The 19620-nt window shown below is 42.1% G+C and overlaps 2 protein-coding genes across 3 annotated transcripts; one reads left to right on the forward strand and one right to left on the reverse strand.

Annotated features, from left to right (window-relative positions):
- Window positions 1-55: 55 nt before the first annotated feature.
- On the reverse strand, window positions 56-5724 carry NDUFB10 (NADH:ubiquinone oxidoreductase subunit B10). Its single transcript, XM_074279568.1, has 4 exons — window positions 5349-5724; window positions 752-890; window positions 388-527; window positions 56-246 (listed from the first exon to the last, which is right to left on the reverse strand). Exons 1-4 carry the CDS (start codon window positions 5494-5496, stop codon window positions 143-145), a joined length of 531 nt encoding a protein of 176 aa, XP_074135669.1. The 5' UTR covers window positions 5497-5724; the 3' UTR covers window positions 56-142.
- Window positions 5725-9865: 4141 nt separating this feature from the next.
- RPL3L (ribosomal protein L3 like) lies at window positions 9866-19031 on the forward strand. Of its 2 annotated transcripts, none has more exons than XM_074279569.1 (10): window positions 9866-10217; window positions 12404-12596; window positions 13959-14127; window positions 14454-14589; window positions 15592-15778; window positions 16211-16371; window positions 16826-16927; window positions 17282-17377; window positions 17999-18118; window positions 18870-19031. In XM_074279569.1, exons 1-10 carry the CDS (start codon window positions 10215-10217, stop codon window positions 18927-18929), a joined length of 1227 nt encoding a protein of 408 aa, XP_074135670.1. In that variant the 5' UTR covers window positions 9866-10214; the 3' UTR covers window positions 18930-19031. The 2 variants fall into 2 exon arrangements, with proteins under 2 accessions (XP_074135670.1, XP_074135671.1); XM_074279570.1 differs by lacking the exon at window positions 9866-10217 and adding an exon at window positions 11868-11989.
- The last annotated feature ends 589 nt before the right edge of the window (window positions 19032-19620 follow it).

Here is a 19620-nt window from a genome sequence, read left to right on the forward strand (position 1 = left end):
CCCCCAGCCTACTTTGCTAATAGTGGGGGTTTAAGCAGAGACATGACAATACATATTGCACAGATAGAACTGCAAAGACGTTTATTGGGATGAATAAAGGTCACAGAAAAAAAAAAGGCCTGGATCCTGTCAGTTTGTTGAGTCAGGCTGCAGCAGCCTTTTTGGCAGCTTTTCTCTCAGCAAGCATCCGATGCTTCTGCTTTGCAAGACATTTTCGAGCAGTTGAATTGGCTCCAAGTTCATAATCTGTGAAGGCAAAAAAGCTTGTCAGTTTGAAAGTTTTGAAGTGCCTTCAGCCCTGTGATTCCCAAGTCCAGTGTAAGGACTTAAAAGCTTTCCACCCATAGACATCTAAGGCAAAGGGTGCAAAGTGGACCTTCCACTTACATCGATCCTGATAAGCTCTTACAACTTCTTTGAACTGATTGAACTCCTTTGCACAATTTTGTTGATAGCTTTCTCCTTCTCTCTGCTGACAGGCCTTCATTCTTTCCTGGACAATATTAACAATTTCTTGGTCAACTTTGCTGAAAGACAAAGTGAGAATGGGAAATTAAGATTATTGGGTTACACAGCCAAAGGTCTATATTCGTTCTCTCCCACCTCCATTCCACAATCCATATCTAGTCCAGGATGATATCTGACAATGAAAACTTATTGAACAAAAAGTCTATTGTTTTAGTGAGATTCTATTTAGTCTCCCTTTCCTACTACTAGAACTGTAGGGTGCCATAGAAAGTGGTATACATACTAGTCTCTTTTCCACTGCATTTCTGCTTCAAACATGCACAGAATATCCCCTTCCTGGCATTCAGTTATATCTGGTACACGGGGGTATTGCCGATGATAGTAGTATGTCTTATTTTTTGCATGTTGCTTCTCTATGAATTCTGCCAAGAGAAAAAAAATGATTAAAATTTTTCATCAGCATTTTCAGAAAAGTTCTCATGTAGCACTGGAGTCTAGGAACCCTAACTAGTTAACCCTAAGAGTTAAATAAATTAACTCCCTAAAATAGCTAATTTTATATTTATCTCCTATATTTTTGAATTTCTAAAGGTACCTGGGAAACACTTCTTTATCCTCTTTGAGTTCATTCAGCTTTACAGTATTTTCCTCCTCTAATACTCCCAAGAGCAATTGTCAGAGCAGTTCCTATCCATATTAATAATAATTAATGCTTTATATTTTACTTTATTCCTTCTCTCATCCCATTTCCCTATGCCCGGCACAGATGCTGAGTGGATTTGGTTCTAACTTTAATGGATATGAATATCACAATCAAAAAATCTCACATTGGGCTGCTAGATGGTGCAGTGCAAAGAGCAACAGGCCTGAAGTCAGGAGGACCTGAATTCAAATCTCACCTCAGACACTCCCTAACTGTGTGACCCTGGGCAAATCACTTGACCCCAATTACCTCAGCCAAAAACAAAAACCTCACATAGCTTCTTTTACTCTCCAAACCATAGGAAGTACAAACAAATCTCAATTACCTTAATGAATGGATAAATGTAATACACAAATATTTCAGAACTCCTTTGTATTTGCTTTTGATTGTATTATTAAGTAACTTCTCACTCAAAACAAGGATGATACAAAAGGCCTGAACATCAAAAATGATTATCATTATTAACTTCATGTATAGAAGTTGGGCACTTTCCTCATAGTAAAGTTCCATATGGCCTTTCTAACAATCTTGTTCACAAATCTCCCAGAGTACAATGGATCAGAAATTACAGGAAAAAAGGGAGATGAAGGATTGTAGTGGCAGATGCTGAGAAAAGCAAGATGTGACACCTGAAAACAAAAGGAAGCAGGCATTTCACTTTAACAGATTTGCACTCTCAAGTACAGTAGTTTCCTTAAGATTCAATTGCACTTGAGGTATGACTGAATTCTGTATTTACACTTGGAACCTATCAGTGGCTTCACCAACTAAGACTACAGTTCCCAATCAAAATGGATTAGATCAAGTTGGGAATGGAGGGAGAAGAAATCCATACACAGATAAAATCCCGGATACAGACAGTAACTGACCTAAAAGGTGAAATTGTGAGGCTTTGGTGTAAATCCAGCTCTTTCTGACTCGAGTGCAGCCCTTCAAAGCATAGTGCTATCTATATTGCTTAATAAAGAATAATTTCCATCCAGTATTTTAAGAGGTTAAAAAAAAAAAAAACTTCTTAAATTCAAAGGAGCCACTTCATGGAAAATTCATTTCCAAAGAACAGTTTCTTAATGGGTTGAACAAATAACTTCTTGTATTGTTTTGCATATAATTTCTATAAATGTATTTATTTTTTGAGACTAGTCTTCTTAACCTCGGTAGAGCTGGAAATGCAATGTCCACCCCCAATCTCAAAGCATATAGGTACAGAAGATAACCTACATCATTTTTCTGACTCAGGCCTACTATCTTTCCTTAGAAAAATCTACTGGTTTTTTCCTTTAAGTTCACCATGGTAGTGAAGGACTTAGTTCAGATAGTTCAGTTTTAGCCTTACTGAAGCCTCGACCCCTACCAAACTCAAGCCTCCCTAAAAGCAGCAGGCATTATAGGGATATACCATCATTCCTGACCTCACTATTCAATTTAGTTCAAGGTTTTGGTATAGCCTTCACAAGCTCCATGACCAAATAAAGATCATTTCAGTGGCTAAGCTTAGTCTCAGCTACCCAAAGACACACTGAGAAGACCAAGCAGAAGATGACATATTAATGTCATAGTGTACATGTCTTCTGACTTAGCCCCAGTTTCTTAAATTGTGTATTGTGATCCTTTGTGGGGTCTCATAATTGTGGGGTTTCTTAAATACAAAATTATGATTTATCATTAAATGTTTTATTTGTATACATATTTTATATATCCAAATACTTAGCACCATATAAAAATGTCTTTGATGAAAAGGGGTTGAAAGCCCTGAATCCTAGACGTCAATGTATATTCTTTTCACCACTAATCTATTATCTCTCCAAATCATCTTAATTCATCGCTTTCATCATGACATTTCTGTATCAAAAAACCTATTTCAATGACTCTACATAATCTATGAAATCAAGTACAAACTTTTGATTCTACCATCATCTCTTTTATCCTAATTATCATGTTATTCTGTTCCCCACTGCCATTCCAACTCTGGATTTCTTTCCCTCCTCATATCAGCTTTTCTTGCCCTCCTTCCAGTTCCAGCTAAATTCTCACTTTCTATAAGGAGTCCTTTCTGATCCCCTTTAACATTAGTGCCTTCCCAGAAAGCTGGGAAAAGTTTTTACAGCCAGTGTTTCTGATAAAGGCCTCATTTCTAAAATAAGTAGAGTACTGACTCAAATTTATAAAAATACAAGTCATTCTCTAATTGATAAATGGTCAAAGGACATGAACAATCTTCAGATGAAGAAATTAAATCACTATTGATTACAGAAATGCAAACTCTGAGATACCACTACACACCTGTCAGATTGGCTAAGATGACAGGAAAAGATGAATGTTGGAGGGGATGTGGGAAAACTGGGACACTGATGCATTGTTGGTGGAGTTGTGAAATGAGCCAATCATTCTGGAAAACAATTTAGAACTATACCCAAAAGACCATAAAACTGTGTATACTCTTTGATTCTGCAGTCTCACGGGGTCTATATCCCAAAGAAATCATAAAAGGAAAAGGACCCAAATGTGTAAAAAATGTTTGTAGCAGCCTTTTTTTTTTTTTAAATGGCAAAGAACTATTAGTTGAATAGATGCCCATAAATTGGGGAATGGCTAAATAAGTTATGTATGTTATGGAACATTATTGTTCTATAAGAAATGATGAGTGGGCTGATTTCAGAAAAGGCCTGGAAAGACTAATATGAACTGATGCTAAGTGAAGTGAGCAGAACCAAGAGAACATTGTACACATTAACAGCGATTCTGTGTGATAATCAACTGATGGACTTGGCTCTTCTCAACAATGTGGTGACTTCAATAGACTTGGGATCGAAAATGACAAATCACATCCAGAGAGAGAACTATGGAGCCTGAATGTGGATTGAAGCGGAGTATTTTCACCTTTTTCTGTTTTTTTTTTTTTCATGTGGTTCCCTCCCCATCCCCCTTTTGGTCCGATTTTTCTTACACAACATGACAACAGAAATATACTTAAAAGGATCTGTAACCTCTATCAGATTGCTTACTGTCCTGGGGAGAGGAGGAGACAAGAGAGGGAAGAAAAATTGGAACACAGTCTTACAAAAATGAATGTTGAAAACTATCTTTACATGTACTTGGAAAAATAGAATACTATTGAGAAAAAAAAATTAGAGCCTTTCTTCTGTTAGTTATTTCCAATTTTCCCTGGACATAGTTTGCCTTTAATAGATACTTGCCCCCCACTCCCACTAAGATTTTCTTGAAAAACAAGATTGTCTTTGCTTTGGTTTGGGGGTTTGGTTTTTTTTTTTTTTTGGCCTTTCTTTTTACCTCCTGGAAGATATACCCTTCCTGGAAAATAATGGTCACTTAATGCTTGTTGAGTCCACTTGACACTTAAAACTGTTAAATTTCTTAAGAGTAGAGTGGACATTATGTCTCTTGTACCTCTGTTTCACACTAGAAGGCACTTCTTGAATATTTATAAATGGATTCAAACCCAAACAAATGTGAGTTTCCTTGCCAGCAAATACCTTCGAGGCCCATAGGAAGCTATATCCCTGGGAGTCTGCGTGGGAGACAGAACAGGCAAGAGTAAGGACATCGAATTCTCAAGAGGAACAGTCCACACTTCCCAAATCTGGGCACTATGTCACCAATTTCAGCCCTCGGTGGTCCCCAACATGTCTGCTCCAGGACTATATGCTCCATGGGTCTATCAAAGGATAGTGTCGGTGCCTGAGTAAGGAGTTCAAATTCGGATGCAGACACGGAGTCATTTTGTGACTTCGGGCCATCCACTTTCCCTGACCTGCCTCAGTTTCCCTTTCTGTAAAATGATGTACTTCGAGGAGAAAAAATGAGGTAATGGGGTACATAAATGCTGATGATTATTATTACTGTTATTCCAATGGAAAGAACGCCGCCCGGGGAGGGGATCCACCTCTGGCACGGCAATGGCTAAGCCCACAGCTCCCTGCTGGCCTCAGTTTCTCTTTCTAGACGGCCCTTCTGACGCCGGCCTGGGACCCTACCGCCCCCGTGCTCCCACATCACCGGCGTCATTTTGCCCTTCGGTTCACCTTGTGACCCCTCACCTCTCGCCCCCCACCCCACGGCGCGCACTCGCGTGGGTGCCTGAGGAGGGCTCGCTCCGCCTCCCTCCTCGCCCCGGGAGTGGAAGTGGGGGAGGGAAAGCCTATTGGGGGCGCCCTACCTCGGAAGCGGGTGACGGGCTGGTCTATGAGGAAGTTGAAAACGTCCGTCAGGATAGTGACCGGGTTGGGCAGCGAAGTGATCGGGTCGGGCGCCGGTGTGCGGCGCGGCGGCTCCGGGTACGCATCCTTGTCCCAGTCCTTGGGCATCGCGGCCGCGGGGCGGTACGGGTTCCTCTAGGCCTCTGCTCTCAGCTCGCTCGCGGGGCGCCCCCACAAGTCGCGTTCCCCCTTCCCGAGCTCTCCCCTCCGCTGGCTTCGCGCGCGGCCTAGCTGCGGCAAAGGACGGTCAGAGGGGACCGGGCGGGGGCGGGGCCGCGAGTCCGCTTGCGCATTGGAGGCCATCCGTCCGGGCGCCGGCCCTACGCGCGGAGCACTGTGGGAATCGTAGTCCACAATGATTTATGGGCGGGGCTTAATCAGACGGTGAAAAAGTCTGGATCAGAGAGAATTAAGCATTGTTATTTGAGTTGAATTTCTGCTTTTATTTTATTGTTGTCGTTTTTTGCTTTTTGTTTTTTTCCCCCCCGAATTAGGCCTATTGGTTTTATCCTCCTATAAGTGACCCTCTCTACCATTGCCCATCAGCAAGTATGTGCAATTTATTGCAAAGTCAGCAAGCATTGATTAAATTGGTAAAACGCTCCCTGCGTTTAACCTCCTTAAACAAGGAGATTACACTCTAATGGGAGATACAACGGATATAAATCAGAACATACAGTATAAAAGTGGAACACGTGTTAAATAACCTAAAGGAGACAGCACTAAAAGTCAGGAGGGAGGGAGCATGAGGAAGGCCCTTTAGAGGGGATGCTGCTGTGTCTTAGAGGAAGTTGGAGCCGCTACTGGGTCTGTATCCCAGGGAAACCATAAAGATGCGCAGAAATGTCTGTGACAAAGAACTGGAAAATGAGCCGGTGCCCGGGGTAGTGGAATATTATTTTATTGTTCTGTCTCTATAGATTGTTCTATAAAAAATGAAGAACGAGCTGATTTTACAAAGGTCTAGAAAGATGTAAGCTGGCCAGAACAAGCAGAACCAGGAATACATAGTACACGGTAACAGCAAGAATGGGTGATGATCACGTGGAAGACTTAGTTCTTCTCAGTAGTTCAGTGATCCAAGGCAATTCTAATAAATTTTGGATAGAAAATGCCAGTTATATCTAGAAAATTAACCATGAATGTTGAATGTCAATCAACACATGCTATGTTTAAAAAAAAAAAAAGGTGGGGGGGAGTTGGAGATCTGAAAATGAAAGGTTTCAGGGAAAGCATTCGGTAGGAGGCCAGTCAGTGCAAGAGCCCAGAGACAGGAGGAGGAGTGTCCACTCTGGCATGTGGGGGGGGAGAATAGATGGAAATGGGAGAAGCATGAGGCAGAGAAGGCTGTTACAATAACGTAGCTGAGATGGGAGAAGGTAGTTATGTCGTGGAGAGGAGGGATGTGCAAAAGGTAACACAAGGACCAGAACTAACAAATACTGTCTGGGAAAAGGAGAGTGATAGCTGAGGAAGCCCCCAAGGTTGTGAGCCTGGGTGGCCTGAATGATGGTCATGCCCAGAACAATAGCAGTAAAGTTCAAAAGAGGAGAAGGCTTGGGGAAGCATAAGTTTTTGCTTGTTGGGTTTTTTTTTTTTTTGTGTGTGTGTGTGTGTGTGTGTGTGTGTGTGTGTGTGTGTGTGTTTTTGATGAGTTAGAGATACCTAGAGGATATAGGGTTTGAGTTCAAAGGTCATCCTGGAAGCACTTCTCCCTGCCCTGTGACTCCATTACAAACTCATTTCTCCCCTCGGTATTCTTCAAGTCACCTAATTCTGTAGGTTTGGAATGATTCTTGTTATTTATTTATTTGCTTGTTTGTTTATTTATTTTTTAATACACATTGCTTTGTGAATCATGTTGAGAGAGAAAAGTCAGAGCCAAAGGGAATAAGCCATGGGATAAAAAAAAGAAAAAGATGTGAACCTAGCATGTGCTGATTTACATTTGTCTCCTTAGTTCTTGTTCTGGATGCAGAGGGCGTTTTAAGTCCAAAATCTTTTGGGATTGCTTTGGCTACAGTCATTCTTGGCTCTTCTCTTTTTGTCTCCCTCGGTATCCAATCAATTGTCAAGTCTTATAGCTTCTACTGCTACATTTCCTGTCTTCAAGTGACAGGAGTCTGGTACTAGTAATCCTTCTCTTCCAAATGCACCCAACAAATGCCCACAGCCAGCGTCCCCAGCCCAGTGCCCTGCCACGTGTCTGTCTCCGTTTTCTCTTCTGCCTGTCCTTCAGAATCAGTTCGTGTCACTGCCAGGCCTGGATATGTGTGAATCAGGGGGTGTCTTCTCAGTCAGCAAGCTCCTACCTTAAGTTCACTTGCAGCTTCAATATACTCCAGAATGTTTCCAATAAAGTGCACCACCTCTCTTTTAAATGCTCCCATGCTAGGCTAACCACTGTAAGGGAGAGATTTTCTCTCTCCCTCATAATGTCTTCCCTTCAGTGGCGTCTTTCTCCTATAGCTAACTCTGGTCAGCCTGCCAGACAATGGCATCCTCAGGCCTCATGGGTCTTCCTTTAATGGGATCCTCCAAACCCCTTTCCTTGCTTTGTGCTCTCCCAACTCTATTCCATATTTACCACTCCTGGCGCCTATTTTACCTCTTTATTTTTTCTGTTATCTTTTCTCTTAAATAAATGTCCCTTTTGGCAAAGAGGAAGAAAAACATTCTCAGAGTGTGAGCAGGATAATTTTTGGCATTATCTTTATGTTACTCTTCTGATACTCCTTAGCCCCCACATGCAGGCTAGGCTAGTTTTCTGCTCAAAAGGCGGAGGGACTTCCTTCTACTGGAGACAGGCTTGGAATCTTGCAGTAGCTTCCTGATCATCTACATGTAAAATCCCAGCATGTGGAAATCTGGGTCCCTGAGGCTTGCAGGCTGGGCAAACAAAAACATACTCCATTGTAGAAAAGACTGAGGGGAGGGAATGGGAGTCCCGAAGAATCCAAGTTATATCTTTGCAGAATAGTCTTTTTTCTGTTTTTGTTAAATAAATGTATCTTGTTAGTTAAATGATTTACAATTGTCTCATTTTGTTTTAATTCTAAACCCAAATCAGTGAACCACCCTCAGTCAGTTCTGGCCCAGAACACACCCTCCCTAAGACACACACTCCCTGTCCCCACCTTGAACTATTTCTACTAGCTGATAAAAAGCTCTTTCCCAAGTAGAATCAGGAATACAGTGTACCCAGTAATAGCAAAATTGAGTGATGATCAACTAGGAAAGACATGGTTCTTCTCAGTGGTTCAGTGATCCAAGGCAATCCCAATAGACCTTGGATAGAAAACGCATCCAGAAAGAAAACTGTGAAGGATGAATGTAAATCAACACATACTATGTTCACTTTTATTTTCTGGTTTTTTTTTTTGCTTTTGTGTGGATTTTTCCTTTTTGTTCTGATTTTTCTCTCCCAACATGATTCACAAAGAAATGTATATTTAAAAAATTAATGTGCATTTATAACCAAAACAAAACAAAACAAAAAAACACCTCATAATAAAAAAAAGTTGTTTGTTTTTTTTTTTAAAGAGAAAAAAATAATAAAATAAAAAGCTCTTTCCACCCTTTTAATCCTCTCTCTTTTCCCTCCTCCCACCCCTTCCAGATCATTCCATTTTAAAAATTCAAACACATCTCCCAGTCTGAAATCAACTCACAGCTGAAGACCGCACAGTGGATAGAGTGCTGGGCCTGGAATCAGGAAGTCTCAAAAGTTCAAATTTGACCTCAGATCTTTGTGATTCTGGTCAAATTACTTAAGTGACCCCAAGTTAAATTTCCAAAGTTTGACCCTTCTCCTACTTGATATCAGTTCTACAGTGAATACACATAGAAATAATAACAAGGAAGTCCATTTATCCAAATCATAGTAAAACAGAAACCAGAGAAAGTATACATAAGAGAATATATATATCAGATAATACAGAATGAAGGAGCTCTTCCATTGAGAGCAAGACAACTTAATTCAACCAAGGACAAATTTCAGAAATTAAAAAAGGTCATGAGTGGAAAAAATTGAAGAAGCCCCGTTATGCAGAATAAAAAGGAAATAGACAAGAGAGGGTAGAGATCAGAGGCAGGTGGACCCATAAACAGTTTAATTCAATAATCCAGGTGTGAGGGGATGAGAGTTGCACCAGAAGTGTTGGCAGTGTCTTTGTGGCTCAATGCAGCACTTGTTTAAGTCAATTCTTTTTTGGTTGGAGAAAAAAAAAAAAAAAGAACTGAATTTGGAGCTGGAAGACATGGCTCTGCTTTTCACCAACATGACCAAGTCACTTTTAACTTCTCAGGGCTTTGTTTCCTCAGATGAAAAACAAGGGATTTGAACTAGATGATCTCTAAAACCCCTCTTGGCAATAAAGCTTTTAATAGCCTCAGGGCAGTGCTGCCAAGGTTGGTCAAGTGGCACTCCTCTGGAAGAAAGCTGCCTGGCAGGGCCTGCGGTGCAGGTGGTTGAGCCAGAAAGCAGGGGCTAGAGGAAGAAGAAGAATCCTTAGATCTTCCACTGTACCCCTCAACTCCCACCCCAAAGCCTCACTCCACAGCCTCTCCAGCCTTGGGCTATGCCTTCAAGACTGGTGCTCTGGCTTGCTGCCTCCTCTCCCTCTGCCCCTCCCCAACCCAGGGAATGTCCCTGAAGGGGGTGCTCTGCCTCTGACCTGCCCTTCTGTCCATCATGGGTGAAATGAATTCATCGAGAATAGAGCCAGGAGCTAAATTTGTGCCTGTGTCTGATCTGGGGCATTTGAAGCCATCAGCAGCCAGTCCAGGAGGTGCCCTTCTGCCCAGCAAGAACTTGCAAGGCGTCCATGGTCAGTTGAGTTTAGGCTTGGGGGGGCAGTTTATGTTGGGGGGGCAGTGATAAGGCAGGTTCCCTCTAGAGGTACTATAGGATCTTGTGCTCCTGGGCTGTCTCAAGGGATCCTTTCCCTGATTATGGTAGGCAAAGCCTGGGATCCAAGAGGTTAGGATTTTGAGGTTCTCTGTGGGTGTTTTTTTTACTGATTGGGAGGACAGGATTGCTTTGAGTGGGATTGAGAGAGTAAATAAAAAACCCTAGTCTTTTGGGGCACAGGTGGGCATGTTTGAGGATGTTTATTTAACTCAACAAATCTTTATTAAGTACCTATTCTCTGCAACACTAAAAATGTCCTTCTCAGAAGCCTTGAAATGGCATGTAAACTATCCTGGATTCTCACAGACTTTTATACCAGAGGGGGGGGCATAAACTCAGAGGACACATAAAGCTGGAAAGACTTTAATGGATGAACCTGGCCAAAAAAAAAAAAAAAAAAAAAAAAGCTAATTATCTAGTTCATTGAAAGGCTATTTATTGTCAGAGGATGGCTCAGACTGGGGTGGTGGAAGGGTAACAACAGGGAAGACTATAGATCTTGAGAGAGTTACGTTTGTGCAAGGTACTGCATGAGATAAAGATGAAACAAAATTATTCCTGTTTTCATGGAGTTTATTGTCCAGCAGTCACACATGGATATAGGTGAGAACATCTATCCAAGGTCTCCATGCCAGACTTATAACTAGAGTTGTTGCTGATGTCAGAGCTATAACTAGATTTGTTGCCATAGCTGCATGTGTATTATTTATATCAAATCGCTTGCCTTTTTATAGAGGAGGGGAAAGAGAGGAAGGGAGAGAACTTAAAATTTAAAAAACAAATGTTAAAATTTTTGTCTTTATGTAAATGAAGGAGGAAAAAAGAAAAATTGAATGTAAAAAAAATGAAAGAAAATAGAAATGTTGCCATTAGGTTGGAAAGGTGGTGGTGGTGGTGGTGGTCCAGAAAGATAATCCACTCCATTTGTAAATCATGCTGTGAATGGGGGTGATCAATCTATCAAAAAGTCTGACTGGGCTTCCTCTAAGAAGGATGGGAGCTTTGAAAGATTGCATCTGGGAGCCTGGCAAGAGGAAAAGCTGCCTTGTGTGGTGATGGACTAGTGGGAATCTGATTGAAAATGCAGTTCTGGCTGGAAGAAAGTTATTCAGAGAGGGAAGTCTCTATTTCCCCTCCCTATTTCACTGTCCTGGGGAAAAGCTTCAGTCACCCCACTGTTAGTTATGGTTATACTCAGAGTGAAAACCTTCTCCTAGGTATTGTTTAATTTTATGTGTGTATGTGTGTGTGTGTGTGTATACATACATATATGTATATCCACACATATATGTGCATATGAACATCTCCATGTATCTATATATAGGGGTTTTTTGTATCTATGTCTCTGAGTCTATATATAAAAATGTGAGCATGTTGGTAGGTGAATTTGTGACCGTCTCTCTGAGTGGTAGATCTCATTTCTTCATCGTCACTTAGCTCAGCAGCTGACCCAGAGTAAGTGCTTAATAAATGCTCATTGATTGGCTGACTGGTCAGAGGACACATTTGTAACAGGACTGTATGTGGTAGAGCTGAAAGAACAATCTAGTCCAATCCTTTCATTTGGCAAATGAGAAAACAGAATGCTAGAAAGATGTGCTTGTCCAAGTTTAACTTCTGACTAAGTTTAGTCTCTTTCTACTATAGCTTCCTTCCTCTGTGTGTGTAGGGGTCTGTGTCTGTGAGCAGGTATGGCTATCTTTATATCTCCATACATGTTTCTGCCTTTGGGTCCAATTGTGTCTATGTGTGGTGGGGGTGACAGATTCTGTTTTTAAAGACTTTATTTCATTTTAAACTGTCTCCTTGTTGTATGAAATATGATTGGAGAAGAATATGAGGAATTGTAAAGCTCTGGGGACAAATAATAACAGTCTAGACACATCAGGAACCTATTCTAGCCCCTAACCTTGAACATCACCCTTTCTCTTCTGCTTGAGGAATCCTTGGGCTATTCTACCCTCTCCCCCTTCCTTGCCAAAGGACCCAACTGTATCTCACTCAGTTGTGCCTTCTGTTCACAAAGAGAGACAAAGAGACAGACAGAAAGAGTCTCTGCTGAGGCCCCACAATGATTCTTCGTTCACATCATTGACCTTTTAGTCCCATCGGAAGTTTTCAGCCCCTCGGCATGGCCACCTGGGCTTCCTGCCCCAAAAGCGGAGCCGTAGGCACCGGGGGAAGGTGAAGACTTGGCCCCGGGATGACCCCAAGAAACCAGTGCATCTCACGGCCTTCCTGGGCTACAAAGCTGGCATGACCCACACCCTGCGTGAAGTCCATCGGCCTGGACTCAGTGAGTAAATGACAGGAATTTGGGTAGGGGAGAAGGGATCACTGCTTAACTGGGACATAATCAATCTTTTGTAGCATGGAGTTATGTTCTGTCTGGAGGCAGAAACAGCTGGGTGACTGGGGACAACAAGGCCAGTCTTATTGCAGAAATAGTAACATTTGGAAGGAAGACTGTACTACAGTCTCCTAGAGAACAGTTTTCCTGCCTCTAGGCATTTCAGGGGAGAAGGTAGGCTCAGGGAGAGGGATATTATGGCAATGAAACACCAGGGATGGGGGCCAAGGAGCAGGCACCCTACAGTATCAGTGACCAGCAAAAGACCTGGAATTAAGGCACAAGGATGGAGTCAATGCAGGGGGAAATGTGCCCCGACTCCCAATTTGGAGATTAGCATTCTCAGACAAATAAAACCCTGTTAACTGTAGGCTAGTTATAGCTTTGCCTTTCAGACTCAGAATTTGAATTAATGACTATTTTTATTGCATAATGATCTATAAATAATATATTTAGCACTACTGCTTTTTAGTTGTTTTACAATATCTTTGTGCCCTAGTACATGATTAATTTCTGAAAAAGTTCCATATTGCTCTGAGAAATACTTATATTCATTTTTCCCCCCCTGAGGCTGGGGTTAAGTGACTTGCCCAGGGTCACACAGCTAGGAAGTGTTAAGTGTCTGAGACCAGATTTGAACTCGGGTCCTCCTGAATTCAGGGCTGGTGCTCTATCCCCTGCACCACCTAGCTGCCCCTAATACTTATATTCTTTTGCAATCCCATTTAGAAGACACCATAAGTCTTTTGATTTTAGTTTTCCCCCAAACTTTGTTCAATTTAATATCAGACTCAAAATCTGAAAGGTAGAATGATTCTCATATTTCCTTCATCTGATATAACTTCTCACTTCACGTAGAAATCACTTCTTTAGCCTCTCTGATGGATATCTAGCTTCTCTGAAAACTTTCAGTGATTGACAAGTAACTATTTATTGCAGTAGCCCATTCTACTTGTTTGGGATTTCTTTTTTATGCTGAGCTAAAACCTCTATCCCTGTAATTTTTACCCATTAGTCTTAGTTCTCTCTTGTACAGTTAAACAGAACTTATTTTTCCATTGAATGATAGTCTTGTGGATATATGAATAGCTTAAGTCTAACTCATCTTTCCACTGAATGATAGTCTTATATGAATAGCTTAAAGATCTTCTAATATAGTTCACATTTTACAGGTGATGAGTATTTTTAGGGGTCAGGAATCCCCCTTTTCCCTAAGAGCTATACTTTTTACAAATAATGACCTTCTAGAGCTGTGATTACAGGATCTCACTTGGATCACCTCACTTTCACTGTGTACTTCTCCCCCAGAGGTGTCCAAAAGGGAGGAAGTGGAGGCTGTAACCATTGTGGAGACCCCACCTGTGATTGTGGTAGGAATCGTAGGCTACGTGGCCACTCCTCGGGGCCTTCGGAGCTTCAAGACCATCTTTGCAGAGCATCTTAGTGATGAATGTCGCCGCCGCTTCTACAAGAACTGGTGAGTAGGGCCACTAATGTGACCAATGTGCGCATGTGATAGAGCAACCCTGGGGAAGAGAGGCGATATATATTGGCCAGAGTAACCAGTGAGATCAGAGTGAGTCCTGAAGGTGGTCCAGAGTGGGGACTGGAATGGACCATTAGGTTGGGTGGCCACAGTTCAGAATGACCACAAGCCCAACCATGGGGACTAATGTGACTATGGAATTTGGAGTGACCATCCGGCATTGTGGTTATAGTCCTGAATGACCCAGTTGACCATGGGGATTAAAGTGACCCACTGAATGGGATTCAGGGAGTGAGTGGGACCCTCTCTACCCTTAGGTACAAGAGCAAGAAGAAGGCATTCACCAAGGCCTGCCAGAAATGGCGAGATGAAGATGGGAAGAAGAAGCTGCAGAAAGACTTTGCCTCCATGAAGAAGTATTGCAAGGTCATCCGTGTTATTGTCCACACCCAGGTCAGTCTGGCTGCAGCTCTGGAAGGCTCCCATTCTGGGCAGGTGTTGAGCCTCCATAGGGCCCTTCTTAGCTCCAAGGCAGTTATTTCAAATGTCAGGCTAAAAATAGCCCATGAGTGAGTCCCAACTCAAGGGAGGAGTTTGAGTTTGCCAAGTAGTGCAGTTCTATGGTTTAAGATGAGGAATAAACTTTGTTTTCAGGTTAGGGTTCTCGTGCTCTGCCCCATAGCTAAAATTCAGGGACTCTAGGACCTGTCCTTTCCATAGTTTTTTGCCTCAATATCCCCATTTCTAAAACAAATAAAACAATTTTTTGAAAGAAAAGAGCAAAGTGGAATTTAGGGGTCAAGTAACAATGTTTATAAAGCTGAGGAAAGGAGAGTGAAAAACAGAGGCAACACAGGATCATCCATAATGAGTGGGGTGGGAGGCTGGAGAAAGAGAATTGCTTGGAGAAATCTAGGAGTCCAGAAGTTTATTGTGACTTATAATTTGCATCATATAACTGTTTAAAAATTTATTTATTTGTTTTTAATATCTTTTTCTTTTTAAATTTTGAGTTCCAGTTTCTTTCCCTCCCTCCCACTCCTCCAGTCATTGAGAAGGCAAACAATCTGATATCAATTATACATGCGAAATCATGAAAAACATTTCCTTTTTAGCCACAGCTCAAAAAAGAAAGAAAGAAAAAAAGAAAGAAAGAAACTTATACTTCAATTAGCCCTCAGAGTTTATCATTTGTCTCTTTTGAGACATCATGAGTCTTTTGGAACTTTCTTGGATCAGTGTATTGATCAGAAGAGCCAAGTCTCTTTACCTTTTAACAGGATCTTTCTATGAAATGAAGTATCCTTCTTTAAAGCTAGTAGCCACCCTATATGAATGCCAGGGGCAAATCTAGCTGCTCCTATGGGGAAGGGAGGTTGTTTATAATGCCCAGTGTATAAGGTGCCCTTGGAGGAGGTGATCAGGTTGGCACTACCTGGGATCTATCTGGAACAGATGAAACTGCTGCCATTCCGGCAGAAGAAGGCTCACATCATGGAGATCCAGCTGAATGGAGGTACCGTAGCTGAGAAGGTGGAATGGGCCCGAGCTCGGCTAGAGAAACAGGTGTCTGTGCACACGGTCTTCAGCCAGAGTGAGGTGATCGATGTGATTGCAGTTACAAAAGGCCGGGGCATGAAAGGTGATGTCTCGATAGTTGGTTTGAGGGGAAATGGGATTGATGCCTAGTGAAAGAGAGAGGAAAGGCTTCTGAGAGGTAGCCAGTCTTATAATAAAGAGTGCTAGTCAAGCTTCTCTGTTTTCCTAATCTGAAGTTGTTAAAGTAGAGAAAGGAGATCTTGATCCCTACATGCAGTTGGTGGGAGAAGACAAAAGAAGGAGACTCACACTTTGCACTGAAATGGGAGACAAAGTTCACACAATAAAAATGGAACAAAGCAGGGAGGGTTGAATTGTGTGATTAAAATGGGACATTAGTGTAAACTGCAGTGCTTAGGGAAGACTTCTTGGGTGGGTAGAAGTTGTAATATTTCTGCTTCTTCTGATCTCATATGTGACACAGGCCCATTAGGGGCTCCTAAAAAAGACCCATTCCTTCTCTTATTCTTTCTAGGAGTCACCAGTCGTTGGCATGCCAAGAAACTCCCACGAAAAACTCACAAGGGACTGCGTAAGGTGGCCTGTATTGGGGCCTGGCATCCTGCGAGGGTGGGCTACTCCATTGCTCGAGCTGGCCAGAAAGGTTACCATCACCGGACAGAACTCAATAAGAAGGTGCTCATAGCTTCTAGTCATCCCCTATAGTGGTCCTTCTCTCTCCTCAATACACTCCTTCATTTATTCGCTGACACACATTCATTCATTCATTTTTATTATTATGTTGATGTACTTATATATTAATAAATTTACTTATTCATTTATTTATTTATTCTTTTGGGAGTACTAAAATGGATTTGCAATTTGATACTAAGTGGATTTGCATTACCTACTTACCCAATAACAAATCTCAGAAAGAATGAATTCAAGAGAAAGCTAGATAGAACAAGGAAAAACTGAACTAGAATTCCATATTTTGCAGGATACTCCCAAAGTGAACTGATAATCTATCTCTGAGCAATGATTGTGCCTATCTGGGGCTTCAGTATTCCCAGTCTCTAAAGAGCAGGTGGTGGAGCAAACCCAATGATTAACTTCTGAGGAGACTTAACTACCTTACCCTCATGTTTAGATCTATCGAATTGGCCATGGGATCCATGTGAAAGATGGGAAAGTGGTTAAGAACAATGCATCCACCAGCTATGATGTGACAGACAAATCCATCACACCCCTGGTAAGTGGCAGACTGGGTAGAGAGCTCCCCCTCAAATCTTGAGATCACCATGTACCACTTTGTGTAATGACTGAGAGTTTTTGTCTCTGTCTTGGCTCTATCACTAACCACTGTCTGGGTTTGGCTCTTTGACCCTTCAGCCGGAGGGTAAAGATGCGAGGCAGAAGTATTTTGGGATTGTCTTAAAGGTCTATTTAACACAGGCCCATCCTTTGTGCCCTGTTCCCCAAGTCTCTGTAACTTCTGTGTTCTAGAGGGTTGAGGGAGGGTAAGAAACAGGCCTCCCCTCTCCTGGAACTGGACACTGGCCTATTCTTATTTCTGGCTCTGATCCTGATGCCCAACTGATTCTAGGGGGGCTTCCCACACTATGGTGAAGTGAATAATGACTTCGTGATGCTGAAGGGTTGCATTGCTGGGACCAAGAAGCGTGTCATCACTCTCCGAAAGGTCAGGAAAGAGAATGGTTATCTTGGGGCAAGGAGGGACTGCATGAGCTGATTTATTGGTCTTTATGAGAACCTCATGTACCCAGTTCTGTGGTTCTGAATTTGGTTTCTATGCTTACAAGAAGGAAGGAGACCAAGACCCACCCTTTGGTCCCTGCACTTGACAGGCAGAGACATAGCAGCTCTAGATCTTGCCTTTAGGAAGGTCTTAAGTCTTGAGAGGAGTAGTGAGTCAGAGGAGAAGCAGACCCAAGCTCTAACCTCATAGTTGGGGATTAGAGTGGGAGGGATTGAGGTGGGCACAAAGACAGTGGTAACTGAATAGGACAGGACAGGGTAATTGAGAGGTTCAGACTCAGGACTTTAGGGGCTCACAAATGGGAGATAAGTAAGGACTAAAATGGTCAGAGAAGACTTCTTAGAGGAAATGATCCTTGATTGGAAAGGACATTTAGGCAGAGGGAGAGGATCAGGTTTGGGAGGAGGATAGGGAGCAGGGAAAGGGCCTTGGGACAATTTTTCATATCATAGATTACAGTTCAGAGGTCGGCTTTGGGGGGTGTGACCCTGACTTTTAGACTCTAGATTGAACTCATGTGGCTCCTATCCCCATCTCCTCCAGTCCCTCCTGGTGCACCGAAGCCGGCGGGCTCTGGAAAACATTGAGCTAAAATTCATTGATACCACCTCAAAGTTTGGACATGGAAGATTCCAAACAGCTCAGGAGAAGAGAGCCTTCATGGTAAGCTATATCTTAGGCTTGATTCCTCTAATAATAGTTCCCTAACTTCCTATTGGCCTGAGAGCCTTCCCTCACCCCTGAAATCTTCTAAAGACTGGATCCTTTCAGTTTCTGAATCCTCCCATTATTAACTTGTGACCAAAGGCCAGAGAGACTAGTTATCAGTTGAAGCAGGTAAGATAGAGGGAGGGTAGGAGATAGTGAGGGAAGGAGTCTGGCTTCTCCCATAAACTTCTTGTTTGTATGTCTCTCCCTTGTACAGTGAAAGAGCCTGTCTTGGGGGAGAGGGTAGGCAGAAAAGAGGTTTGGGCCTGTGTTCTTCCCCTGGGGAACTTATAGTCTGGGATCTTCAATGGGGAGACTCTGAAGAGCCCTCTAAATCTGTTATAGGTGAGTGATGAATGATGAAGCAGATAGTCAATGAATAGATGAATCAAAGAATTAAGTGAATGAACTCAATTGAATAAATGATGAGGGTATTGTAATAAGCCTCCTATGTGCTTGATTGTATCACATGTGTGTTCCTATGAGGATATGTGTGAGAAAGCCAGGTGACCTTGGGAATAATCTCTCTCTCTTTTTCTGTTTGCATTTCTCTGAATCTGTGTCTTTTTCTGCCTCTCTTTTCATCTTTCCATCTCTCTCTCTGTCTTTGTCTTTCTGTCTCTGTCTCTCCTTTCTTCCCTCCCTCCCCTCCCCTTTGCCTCCTCCTTTTCCTCTTCTTGTTCACTCTCTTTTTATCTTACCTCAGGGTCCCCAGAAGAAACACCTGGAGAAGGAGAAGACAGAAGCAGCAGCAGAGGACCTATGAGGCAGAAGCCAGGCATCCAGAGTAGGACCTTGGCTTAATATTTCCTTCCCCAGAACAGACAGCCTCTCTCATCAATAAAGGAGACTATTGGGGAAAATTCAATAATGAGTGTTTTTTTAATTTTTAATTTTTTTTAACATAGCACCCACCTTTTACCCTTTGCATGTATGCCTACTGAACATTACTCCAGATTCAAAGTAAGTTATGAATGTGGATTAGGAATGTATTTCTTTTTCCAGCCACCCAAAAGATAGATGATAGTTCAAAGCAAAAGATATTCACATTCACTATCATAACAAGATAATTAACAAGAAAGATTTCCCCATAAACATAATTTTATACACTTCCAAAGGTAGTGACACAGTAGATAGAAAACTGGACTTGTAATCAGGAAGACTTGAATTCAGCCTCAGACACTGGCTGTATGATCCTGGGCAAATCATTTAACCTCTGCCTGCCTCAGTTTTTTCAATTGTAATTGTTCCCTTTCCTATCCTCCTAGGGGAAGAAATACACACAGAAAAAAAAGTGTAACTAGGAAATATGCATAGTAAGGAATATATTTGTGTGCGTGTGTGTATATGCTTAAAGACTTGTGTTGCTTGCATAATGAAGTATAGCTAGAAATTGCAATGGACAATAGCTTAGGACCACGGTTTTATCTCTGCCTATATCTATCTATATGTTTATA

This window comes from Sminthopsis crassicaudata, chromosome 1 (genome assembly GCF_048593235.1).
Source record: "Sminthopsis crassicaudata isolate SCR6 chromosome 1, ASM4859323v1, whole genome shotgun sequence".
Taxonomy (NCBI): domain Eukaryota; kingdom Metazoa; phylum Chordata; class Mammalia; order Dasyuromorphia; family Dasyuridae; genus Sminthopsis; species Sminthopsis crassicaudata.

What these genes read in the sequence shown, in the direction of transcription:
- NDUFB10 (XM_074279568.1), bottom strand. Translation starts at nt 5,496, where the DNA reads ATGCCCAAGGACTGGGACAAGGATGCGTACCCGGAGCCGCCGCGCCGC. An exon ending in ATGCAGTGGAAAAGAGACTA is followed by an intron (nt 528 to 751) that starts GTATGTATACCA and finishes TTTGTCTTTCAG; the next exon opens with CAAAGTTGACCAAGAAATTG. An exon ending in AAGAGCTTATCAGGATCGAT is followed by an intron (nt 247 to 387) that starts GTAAGTGGAAGG and finishes TTGCCTTCACAG; the next exon opens with ATTATGAACTTGGAGCCAAT.
- RPL3L (XM_074279569.1), top strand. An exon ending in CGCCGCTTCTACAAGAACTG is followed by an intron (nt 14,128 to 14,453) that starts GTGAGTAGGGCC and finishes CTCTACCCTTAG; the next exon opens with GTACAAGAGCAAGAAGAAGG. An exon ending in AGGAGAAGAGAGCCTTCATG is followed by an intron (nt 18,119 to 18,869) that starts GTAAGCTATATC and finishes ATCTTACCTCAG; the next exon opens with GGTCCCCAGAAGAAACACCT.